Below are 12,081 nucleotides of genomic sequence, written 5' to 3'. Positions count from 1 at the left end.
AGTCAGAGGTCATGGGTTCAAATCCTGGCTCTGCCGCTTGCCAGCTGTGTGACTTTGTGCAAGTCACTTAACTTCTCTGAGCCTCAGTTACCTCCTCTGGAAAATGGGGATTAAGATTGTGAGCCCCCCATGGGACAACCTGATCACCTTGTTTCCCCCCCAGCGCTTAGAACAGTGCTTTGTACATAGTAAGCGCTTAACAAATACCATCATTATTATTCTTGTTATAGTAAGTGCTCAGTAAATACAGTTTGTTTGGCCACTGCTAGATCGATCAATCAATCAATTGTGTTTATTGAGCGCTTACTGTGTGCAGAGCACTGTACTAAGTGCTTGGGAAGTACAAGTTGGCAACATATAGAGACAGTCCCTACCCAACAGTGGGCTCACAGTCTAAAAGGGGGAGACAGAGAACAAAATCAAACATACTAACAAAATAAAATAAATAGAATAGATATGTGCAAGTAAAATAAATAGAGTAATAAATATGTACAAACATATATACATATATACAGGTGCTGTGGGGAAGGGAAGGAGGTAAGATTGGGGGGATGGAGAGGGGAACGAGGGGGAGAGGAAGGAGCTTAGTCTCGGAAGGCCTCCTGGAGGAGGTGAGCTCTCAGTAGGGCCTGTGTCCCATGATGGGATGGGACATTGCACCTTGCTCCTTTGTTTCTTTGGGAAATGGGGAGGGGAGCATCAAGGAACTCCAAACTCCAACTCCACGTGGGCAGGGGATGTATCTACCAACTTTGTTAGTCTCCCAATCACTTAGCACAGTGTGCTGCACACAGTAAATACTCAATAAATGCAAAACACTGTGCTGAGTGCTGGGGAGAGTACTATACAACCGAGTTGAAAGACACATTCCCTGCCCACAACAAGCTTCCTTTTTTTAATAGTATTTGTTAATCATTCATTATGTATCAGTCACTGTATAAGGCACCCCCCACACCACCATTTTTCTCATTTTCATAACCGCAGAATGTGGGAAAATTATATGTGCCCTCCACTCCAGAAGGCAACCAGATGGACTCGGAGGATGATGGCAGCTGAAGGGAACGGGAAGACTTTAGTTGAACCATCTAGGAAGCCTGGAAAAAACCCTGTTTTCCTTCCTTCTTTTCCTTCCCTTCTCCCCCTCCCCAAACACATATATGCACACACAATTTCCCTTCCTCTCACAGACAGTGAGAAGCTTAGGGCCGTGTGGTTGTTAAGGTCTTTTTGGTGCTGTCTTAGCTGGTGGTAATGAGGTGTTTGTCTAGAGGTCTTTAAATTTCCGAGCCATGCCACCTTGACAGCATCGTGTAAGCCGAACTTCCTTCTTTTCTCTCCCCGGCTATCCTAGTTGGCGAAGGCCCACTTTGGTGCAGCCTAGATCTTCAAGGGGTAGATTTGGGGGAGAAGGAGGGGAAAGAGAAAACGGTGAGAGAGGTCGGAGGGTAGGGGAAGAGAAGTGTATTCAACTATCAGGCCAGAGTCGTGAGTGGAACAGTGACAGGGATGAGGCATAATAATAATAATTGCAGTATTTAAGTGCTTACTATGTCCCAAGCACTGTTCTAAGCACTGGGGTAGATACACGGTAATCAGGTTTTTCCACGTGGGGCTCAGTCTTAACCCCCATTTTCCAGATCAGGTAACTGAGAAGCTAAGTGGCTTGCCCAAGGTCACAAAGCAGACAAGTGGCGGAGCCGGGATTAGAACCCACATCCTCCAACTCCCAAGCTGGTGCTCCGGGGAAGGTTGGGTGGAGTACGCACAGCTAACGGCCAGGATGTTGCTGCTGAAAGGAAGAAGTGCGATGTTCAATGGTGAGTCCAGAGGAGACTTCAGAAGGACAGGAAATCCTCTCAACAAGGCCTCTTGCAACTTCCATTTTAGTTTCAGGGCCCAAAGAATTCAGACCTTGGAGCTCCTCTGATCTTAGCAGTGTGATCTGAAGGAAAGAGCACAGGACTGGGAATCAGGAAATGTGGGTTCTAATCTCAGCTCAGCTATTTGCCTGCTGCGTGACTTTGGGCAAGTCACTTAATCTTTCTGTGCTTCAGTTTTCTCATCCATAAAAGGGGGATTAAATACTTGTTCTTTCCACTTGTCCCTGTGCGGAACAAGGCTGTGCTCAGTCAATCAATTGTATTTATTCATTCAGTTGTATTTATTGAGCGCTTGGAAAGTACAGCAATAGAGAGACAATCCTTGCCCGCAGTGGGTTTACAGTCTAAAGGGCTTCCTGTATGCAGAGCACTGCACTAAGCACTTTGGAGATTACAGTGTAACAGAGTTGGTAGATACGTTCCCTGCCCACACTGATTATCTTATATCTATCGCAGTGCTTAGCACAGGCTCAGCACAAAATAAGCACTTAACAAATACCACAATTACTATTATTATTTTTAGCCCCACCAGCAAACAGGAGGGAAAGAGGAGGAGATTAGGACATTGTTGGGTTTTCGTAAGCAGTTGTGGAAAAGGTGTACCGTGTTGATGGTTTCTTTGTGGGAATCAGTCATAAACCAGGAACCTGAATGAGGTGTGTCTGAACTATGAGGCCAGAGCGGAATGTCCTGTGCCCTCAGAGTATATCTTTTAATGGGGTCTTTTTAAAATTGAGAGCCAGTTAAATCTGACCCCAGTGCCTACATTGTGGGCTTAAATGGATGCCCTCCATGTGTTTGGGAGGGGGGTGTGATGTGTAATTTTGTGGTGTTCCTTTTCATTTCTCAGCTTGTTCTTTTAAACCTCAGCACTTAAGCCCATGAGCAAATACACTGGCCTTGGAGTTTAACAAGCCTGGGTTGTGTTTCTGGTTTTTCCTACTTGTGTTTTCCATTATCATCAAGATGACAACCGGTATGGCCAGCTGTGGGCACTTTTATTGTAGCTGTAAGTGTCATCAGGGTGTATGAATGTGCATGTGTATGTTTCGGTTTGGGGTTGGAGGCGAGGGAAGGGAGATACTTGTGTAGGGAAGGTGGGAATTTTTTTTCTTCTTTAAACCCTAGGGCTGTTTGGGAAAAACTAATGATAATAATGGCATTTATTAAGCGCTTACTACGTGCAAAGCACCGTTGTAAGCACTGGATACTAACCTATCAAGTAAGATGGCTAAAGTGTCCTAGCTTTGCAGGGTTAGGAGTGCTATAATTATACAACTAGAGACAGTGAGGCACTTTAATGCTCATCCTCCAGATTACAGAGCCAGAAGACTCTACAGTCCAGCTGACTATAGTATTTACCTTCTTTTTCTATCTGTGGGTTGTGATTGGGCCCTTTCTTCTTGTTCTTCCTTCAGTCATCTGTCCCTTTTTGCTCCCCACCCCCCCATCCCAGTTCTCTTTTATAACTAAGCATTCTACATGTGTCTACTGACCTGACGAGGGTTCAGGTGTTCTTTGCACCTGCCCATATTTTTCTCATCTGTGTGTTTGGTTCTTTCATTCATCGTCAGCTTCCAGCTGCAGTTGGCTAAAGCCGGGACTCAGTGGAAAAGAACAGTAAGGTTGAAGTGTAGGCAAGAATATTTTGGGAGTCCTGGTTGTATCCAAGCACCCATTCTCAGAGTTGGAAGAGACTTTGGCTCATAGCTTGAAGTTTGCCTAGAAGTCTATTTGGAATTCCTTCACTGCACAATCTCTCATTCCCTCTTGCATCCAGGACATCTCCACACGCGTGTCCCGGGGGCCCCTTTAAATCCCCTCCTCCAGCTAAGTTTCCCATCACCGTGGACACCACCACCATTTTCACTTCTCTGAAGTTCACAACCTTGATATAATCACTGAGTCCTCATTCTCTTTCACTGTCACATTCAGCCTCTTAGCAAATCCTGCTGGTTTTTCCCTCTACAACATTTCCCAGATTCATTCATTCATTCAGTCGTATTTATTGAACGCTTACTGTGTGCAGAGCACTGTACTAAGCACTTGGGAAGTACAAGTTGGCAACATATAGAGAAGGTCCCTACCCAACAGTGGGCTCACAGTCTAGATCCACCCCTGTATCTCTACCGAAACAGCCCCCTCACTGATGCGGGCACTTGTCAAATCCCGACTAGACTACTATATCAACCTCTTCACTGGCTTCTTTTCCTCTGGTTTCTCCCCTCTCTGGTCCTTACTTCACTCTTGCTACGATCAGTTTTCTAAAAATGTCTCCTTGTACGTATGTGTGTGTATGTGTGTCTTTCAGGAACCTTCAGTAGCTATCCACTTCTCCCTGCATCAGGTAGAAACCTTTAAACATTGCCTTTAAATAATAATAATAATAGTTATGGTATTTAAGTGTTTACTGTGTTTTTCAGAAACCTTCATAGCTATCCACTTCTCCCTGCATCAGGTAGAAACCTTTAAACATTGCATTTACATAATAATAATAATAATAGTTATGGTATTTAAGTGTTTACTGTGTGCCAAGCACTGTTCTAAGCACTGGAGTAGATACAAGGTAATCAAGTTGTCCCACGTGGGGCTCCCAGTCTTAATCCCCATTTTACAGATGAGGTCACTGAGGCACAGAGAAGTTAAGTGGCTTGCCCAAGGTCACACAGCAGACAAGTGGCAGAGATTAGAACCCCACATCCTCTGACTCCCAAGCTGGTGCTCTTTACGCTAAGCCAATGCTGCTTCTCCTGTGGCACCGTGGACTTTCCTTATTTTGTTGTCTGTCTCCCCCTTCCAGACTGTGAACCCGCTGTTGGGTAGGGACCGTCTCTATGTGTTGCCGACTTGTACTTCCCAAGCGCTTAGTACAGTGTTCTGCACACAGTAAGTGCACAATAAATACGATTGAATGAATGAACTCTTATCCCACTGCACCGCAGCTCAAACTCTGTCTCTCCCAAGCCAACCTTCCTACTGTGCCTCATTGTTGACTTTCCCACCTCTGATCCCAGGCTCACACTCTTCCTCCTGCTTGAAACTCCCTCTTGTTTCACACCTATAAGGCCATAACTACCAGTGTCAAACAGTGGTATTTATTGAGTGCTTACTATGTGCAGAACACTTTATTAAGCACTTGGGAGAGTAAAGTACAACAGAATTAGCAGGCCCCTTCCCTGCTCCCAACGAGCTTACAGTCTGGAGGGGGGAGAGAGACATTACTGTCAATGAATAATTTACAATACACTTTATTAAGTACTTGGGAGAGTAAAGTACAGCAGAATTAGCAGGCCTTTTCCCTGCCCCCAACGAGCTTACAGTCTGGAAGGGGAGAGAGACATTACTATGAATGAATAATTTATAATGCACTTTATTAAGCACTTGGGAGAGTAAAGTACAGCAGAATTATCAGGTCCCTTCCCTGCTCCCAACGAGCTTACAGTCTGGAGGGGGAGAGAGACATTACTATCAATGAATAATTTATAATGCACTTTATTAAGCACTTGGGAGAGTAAAGTACACCAGAGTTAGCAGGCCCCTTCCCTGCCCCTAACGAGCTTACAGTCTGGAGGGGGAGAGAGACATTACTATGAATGAATAATTTATAATGCACTTTATTAAGCACTTGGGAGAGTAAAGTACAGCAGAATTAGCAGGCCCCTTCCCTGCCCCCAACGAGCTTACGGTCTGGAGGGGGAGAGAGACATTACTATCAATGAATAATTTATAATTGAACTGTCCGCATAGTCAAAGCCCTGCTGAAACCCTACCTCCCACAAGAGACTTTCCTGATTTAATCTTTCTCCTCTCTAGCTCATATCTTTCCAACTACGGCGTGAGTTTAAGCATCCTCAGCCCGTGTTTGTGCATATATTTACATTCCCTGCTTTCAGCCTAAACGGGGAGGGGAACTAGGTGCTACCCTCAGGGTGTGTTTTCCTGGCAAATGGATATCCAGCAGGCCTTGTTTCTCAGTAGGAAATCAGGGCTGCTATATCACCACCCCCCCTTCCCTTTTCAGCACACCACATGGCCCATCTATACTCCCCGGCCCCAAGGGTTTGATCCATTCATGGGGTGACTTGAGTTCACACAGAATCTTGACTCTCTGTTTTTTTTTTTTACTCCCCCGCACCCCTACTAATGTACCCCATCCATCTCCCTTTCTGAGTGTGATTACTTGCCAGGGCTGTCTCGGGTGCACTACTGAATTTTTCTGGGAAAAGCGTACAAGTGCGCCAGAGATTCTCTCAGACGCTCACACTTCCAGATGCGGCATCACTGCAGACAGTTTTGTCCCTGAACCAGAGGATAACTACCACTTTCACTCCTTAAACCCCTCTCTCCCCACACCGAACCTGTGAACTGGACTGGATCAGTTTGGCCCCACATGGGCCTAACCTCCTTAAGCACCGAGTCTGGTGCAATTTTGTCTGATTCACAAAGCCCTAGAGGTGGCCCACAGTTTCACATAAGAGTGTAAGCTTCTTGATGACAAGGAGCATGTGTTTTGCTTCTCTTGCACTCTCCCAAGCATAAAGTACAATGCTGTGCACACAGACACTCAATAAAAGCCATTGATGGATTGGATTTTCTCAGCAGTATGTTGCTCTGGCAGAGTGGTAGAGTACCTGGTGCTCCAGGGATGCCAAACTCTGCTTCCAAACTCTCTCGAACTCTCATGGCTGGCACAAAACTCATGATCGGAGTTCCTCAGGAGGGATGGGTGCCCTGGCTCTCATCCTCAAACTTCTGTTCTGGGGGATAACAACAACAACAATAATAATAATAATGGTATTTCATTCATTCATTTATTCATTTGTATTTATTGAGCACTTACTGTGTGCAGAGCACTTGGGAAGTACGAGTCGGCAACATATAGAGATGGTCCCTACCCAACAACGGGCTCACAGTCTAGAAGGGGGAGACAGAAAACAAAACATGTAGACAGGTGTCAAAATCGTCAGAACAAATAGAATTATAGCTATATGCACATCATTAACAAAATGAATAGTAAACATGTACAAGTAAAATAGAGTAATAAATCTGTACAAATATATACAAGTGCTGTGGGGTGGGGAAGGAGGTAGGGCGGGGGGGATGGGGAGGAGGAGAGGAAAAAGGGGGCTCAGGCTGGGAGCCCTTTGTTGAGCACTTACTATGTACTGGGCACTGTACTAAGTGCTGGGGTGGATACAAGTAAATTGGGTTGGACAGTCCATCTCCCACATGGGGCTCACAGTCTTAACCCCCATTTTACAGATGAGGGAACTGAGGCCCAGAGAAGTGAGGTGACTTGCCCAAGATCACGCGGAAGACACGTGGTGGAGCCGGGGTTAGAGCCAATAACCTTAAGACCCCCAGGCCTGTGCTGTATTCGCTGTGCCGTGCTACACATAGAGTATCCAGTGGTCCAGTGGTCAGTCTTTAGTTGACTTGGCCTCTGTCCTGTGCAGGTTTGGGATTGAAAGATTTTCTGAACACATGTACATAAGCAGCCCGGGCCTGGGTTCGAATGCTGGCTCTGCCACTTGTTTGCCGTGGGACCTTGGGTAAGGCACTTCACTTCTCTGTGGCTGTCACTTCATCTATAAAATGGGGATTGAGACACCGAGCCCTCACGCAGGACAGGGGCTGTGTCCCACGTGATTTGCTTGTATCCACCCCAGTGCTTAGTGCAGTGCCTGGCACATAGTGTGGGCAAGTAATGTGCCTGTTTATTGTTCTATTGTACTCTCCCAAAAGCTGAGAAAAGTGCTTTGCACACAGTAAGAACTCAATAAATACGACTGAATGGGGGAATAGTAAGTGCTTAGCAAATGCTATTATTATTATTACATGCAGTCTTTTATTTTGGGCTCCAAGCCTCGTCCACTGAATCAAACAGCCCAGTTGCTTTTGCAGACTTCACAGGACTCTGGAGCAATTTGGAGCGTCAGGACACCCAGAGAATGTCGTAGGTTCAGACCACTGTGAGCCAAATTGAGCGGATTTTGGCAAATTGGTGGCCGTCTGTCATCACGACAAGCCGTGTGCCAGTGTAGCGTGTGTCATGTCATGAGAGCTTCTGTGCTCGTGTGTGTGTTTGCACACACGCGCATGCTCCATGGCTGTCTGCCCTCCCCAACCAGGAAGTGACTGACCTGCCTGCTGTCTAATAGAGGACAAACATGGTCTTGGGAAAAGAGCCCAGTTCGGAAGGCAAGTCACCTGAGTTGTTCCATCTCTATCATGGGCTTCTAGGTGACCCTGGTCAAATGTTTTTTCACCTCTCTGTGCCTCAGGTTTCTTATCTCTGAAATGGATATCTGCTATCTGTACCTTCCTCAGGAATATGCTGAGGATTAAATAAGGTTATTGAGGGAAGCAGCATTGTCTAGTGGAGAGAGCCCAGGCTAGGGAGATAGAGGACCTGTGTTCTAATCCTGGCTCTGTCACTCACCTTCTGGGTGACCTTGGGAATTGTCTGTGCCTCCATTCCCTCATCAGCGTATTGAGAATTCGGTGCCTATTGTCCCTCCTGTTTTGACTGTGAGCTTCATATGAGACCTGATGATCAATCAATCAATCAATCGTATTGAGCGCTTACTGTGTGCAGAGCACTGTACTGAACACTTGGGAAGTACAAGTTGGCAACATATAGAGACGGTCCCTACTCAACAGCGGGCTCACAGTCTAGAAGGGGGAGACAGAGAACAAAACAAAACATATTAACAAAATAAAATAAATAGAATAGATAGACGATCTTGTACCTACCCCAGTGCTTGGGACATAGTGTGTGCTTAACAGATACCACAGTTATTGTTAATTATTATTTTATTATAATTATCGATGTGAAAACTCTTCAGAAAAATGAAACTATGATCAAAAAAAAAAAGTGATGCTGACCTATCCTGTCCCCTTTTCTAGGCAAAACCCATCTACGGTGGATGGCTGCTCCTGGCTCCTGAAGGGACTGACTTTGACAACCCTGTGCACCGCTCTCGGGTAAGGAAAAAGAGATCTGGATCTTGGGTAATATGTGGCAAATCCGTGTATCTGGGCTTCCCGGTTGTCCAGGGAAGGCCAAGTGCGTGCTTGGCGGCAGTGAAGGAGAAGCTGGCGGGAAGGAGCGGGAGTGCCAAGGCAGTCAATCAGTGGTATTTAATGAGCGCTTACTGTGTGCAGTACACTGAACTAAGTGCTTGGGAGAGTACCGCACAACCAAGCTGGTAGACATTTCAGTACCCATATGGAACTTGCAGTCTGGAGGGCTGCCACTTTTCCTCTTAAGCCCCATAATGCTGCTTTAAAAATGTGAACAAACCAAAAAGGAGGGGAGGGCTATGGAGGAGGACTTGGAGGAAGGAAAGGATCCCTGACTGAGGGAACCTCTTTCTCTGAGGACCCCAGGATCACTCAGAGACCCCTTTCCCTATTCTTCCCATGTCCACCATCAAATTGAAGGCCCTCCTAGGTAAGGCTGCCTATGCCAGCAGTATTTTTTTCTCCAGTATTGGCCTTTGAACAGTCAGTAAAAGCAAAATCTCTATGTCCTTTCTCCCCTCCAAGAACATCTCTCTCTCTTTCACACTCTCTCCCTCCCTCCCTCTCCCTCTCTCTCTCTCTCTCTCTCTCTCTCTTTCTCACTAAGTGTCATGGAGATTTCATCATCTTGGCCTTGGGTCGGGCATCTGGGGCATGATGGGGTGGGAGGGGGCCGATTCCCAGGACAGGCATGCTCCTTGGCAACTGACATGTGGTTGAGGAGTTTATCTGGGTGTGTGCATTTCAGTGTCACAAAATGAATACATTTTTCATATCTGAAGGCACCCTTGAACTCCAGCAGTTATCCTCTAAGCTGTTTTTGGCCCCTCAAATCTGCAAAAAGCCAAAGATCCGTGAACATAGCAGGCCAACTGAGGGCTAATGTCTCCGTGCCTGGTGGAGACAGTTAAGTCAAATGGAAATGACGGAGAGCAGTTTGAAACACGTTCTCATCTCCCTTGCCTGGACATGCTCTCCTGTTCTTTTAGTAAACAGAGCTGAAATCCCATTGCCAGCCTTCCAGCTGTCTCCTCAAACTGTTCCCCAGTACTTAAAGAGCCATGTATCATCAGCACCATGTCCATCTTGGGTTGACCTAGCCTCCTCCGGTTGCCCTGATGTGCATTCCACCCCCCAGGAGTGCCCAACGGTATTTGGATGGAATGACAGGCTGCTCAGAGAGTTGTCGCTCCTAAGAAGGAAAAGGAACAGTGAAGGAATGTCAAAACCCTGTTCCCACCCCCTGGCCCAGGAGTTCCTTCTTTGGCTCTGATTCCATTTCACAGCCCACAGTCATCCAATTGTATTTATTGGACACTTAAAGTATGCAAAACACATCTCTCCCCACCCCCCGCCACCCCTTTTTCTGGTTTCCCCCCTTCTTTCATTCTTTCCCCTGAAATGTCCCCTTTTCTGTCCCTTCTCTTTACCCTCTCTCCAAATCCATCCAATCCTCAGTTGCCTAATATCTACAGGGGCACTTTCCACCTCCCACCCGGGTTCCCTTTCCCCTCCCCTCACCGTTGCACTGGATTTAAGGGGCACAATCATTTCTGGGCTTGTTTGCCAGAGATGAACAGAACTGCCAAAACATAGGCTGCGTTCAGGGATGGGATCTGAGACTTGGATCATATCTGTTGGGGCTGTGTGGCTTCTCATGGATCAAATCAGTTGGCTTTTAAGTGAAGCTTCTGGGCAGACTGAAAGCGGACATACCTAACCTTAATCAATAGTAATTATTGAGCGCCTACAGTTCTCAGAGCATTTAATAATAATAATATTTGTTAAGCACTTACTATGTGTCAAGCACTTTTCTAAGCACTGGGGTAGACAAAAGCTAATCAGGTCGGACACAATCCCTGTCCATCATGAAGCTCACATTCTTAATCCCCATTTTACAGGTGAGGGAAATGAGGCACAGAGAAGTGAAGCCTTCCCAGGGTCCCGCAACAGACACGTCTGCTCCTAAATCAATCAATCAATCAATCGTATTTATTGAGCGCTTACTATGTGCAGAGCACTGTACTAAGCGCTTGGGAAGTACAAATTGGCAACACATAGAGACAGTCCCTACCCAACAGTGGGCTCACAGTCTAAAAGGGGGAGACAGAGAACAGAACCAAACATACCAACAAAATAAAATAAATAGGATAGAAATGTACAAGTAAAATAAATAAATAAATAAATAAATAGAGTAATAAATATGTACAAACATATATACATATATACAGGTGCTGTGGGGAAGGGAAGGAGGTAAGATGGGGGGATGGAGAGGGGGACGAGGGGGAGAGGAAGGAAGGGGCTCAGTCTGGGAAGGCCTCCTGGAGGAGGTGAGCTCTCAGCAGGGCCTTGAAGGGAGGAAGAGAGCTAGCTTGGCGGAGAGGCAGAGCATTTGAGCCCACTGTTGGGTAGGGACTGTCTCTATATGTTGCCAACTTGTACTTCCCAAGCACTTAGTACAGTGCTGTGCACACAGTAAGCACTCAGTAAATACGATTGATTAGTAGGCATGATCCCTGCCTTCGAGGAGCTTTCAGTCTTTACAAAACCTACCAGCCCTTTCGGGATCGTATTGGAGGTAACAGGGACTGGGTGGGCCTAGTCTCTAGAGCAACCTGGGGATTTCTTTCCTTGTGAGATACCCGCCATCATAAACTCTGTGGTGAACTCCCCATTGTCTTCTACATGAAATTTCACTTAGACCCTTGACTTTTTAAAGAGGTTGACGTAGCCTCCCAATTCCTGTAGACATTTACCTGGAGGTGGCACATTTGTTTCTTTCTCATTCCCTTGCTTCCTTCTCCTCAGTTGGACTGCTAGATGTGGCTCCTTGTACCGGACTGACCATGCCAAAGTCGTATCACAAAGTGGTAATTAAACCACTCAGGTGTTTGAAAGTCAGACTCCTGGAGGAAAAAGACGTGTAAGAAACTTTGTGACCACATCAAACAGGACCAATTAGGGCAAGACACCTCATCTGCCTCTATGAAGGTAACCAGTCACTGGGTGTCTACTAGGTACCCTTTATTAGGCAGTCTCTAAGACTAAATGCTGCCAGGGGAAAACACTGAGACTTGGAGAGAGTCTTCAAGATCCAAGAAGTATTTGCAGCAAACCAAACAATGCCTCATCAAAACCTTACAGTCCCAGCCAAAAGGCTGGCTTCTTTTTGATG

The 12,081-nt window shown here is 46.2% G+C and overlaps 1 protein-coding gene across 8 annotated transcripts in view; it reads left to right on the top strand.

Annotated features, from left to right (window-relative positions):
- The window catches only part of LOC119942831 (myosin phosphatase Rho interacting protein), a 253,516-nt gene that overhangs the window by 26,464 nt on the left and 214,971 nt on the right, over positions 1–12,081 (top strand). For 4 of the 8 annotated variants that reach the window (XM_038763814.1, XM_038763811.1, XM_038763808.1 and 1 more), the window contains exons 2-3: positions 4,192–4,227; positions 8,790–8,867. In XM_038763814.1, the coding sequence (XP_038619742.1) occupies positions 4,192–4,227; positions 8,790–8,867 (114 nt within the window). The remainder of the gene's footprint in view (positions 1–4,191; positions 4,228–8,789; positions 8,868–12,081) is intronic. The other 4 variants (XM_038763815.1, XM_038763816.1, XM_038763813.1 and 1 more) reach the window with 1 other exon arrangement.

This window comes from Tachyglossus aculeatus, chromosome 21 (assembly GCF_015852505.1).
Source record: "Tachyglossus aculeatus isolate mTacAcu1 chromosome 21, mTacAcu1.pri, whole genome shotgun sequence".
Taxonomy (NCBI): Eukaryota; Metazoa; Chordata; class Mammalia; order Monotremata; family Tachyglossidae; genus Tachyglossus; species Tachyglossus aculeatus.
Note: the sequence above shows the minus strand (reverse complement) of the source record. Positions and strands in the feature narration are given on the sequence as shown.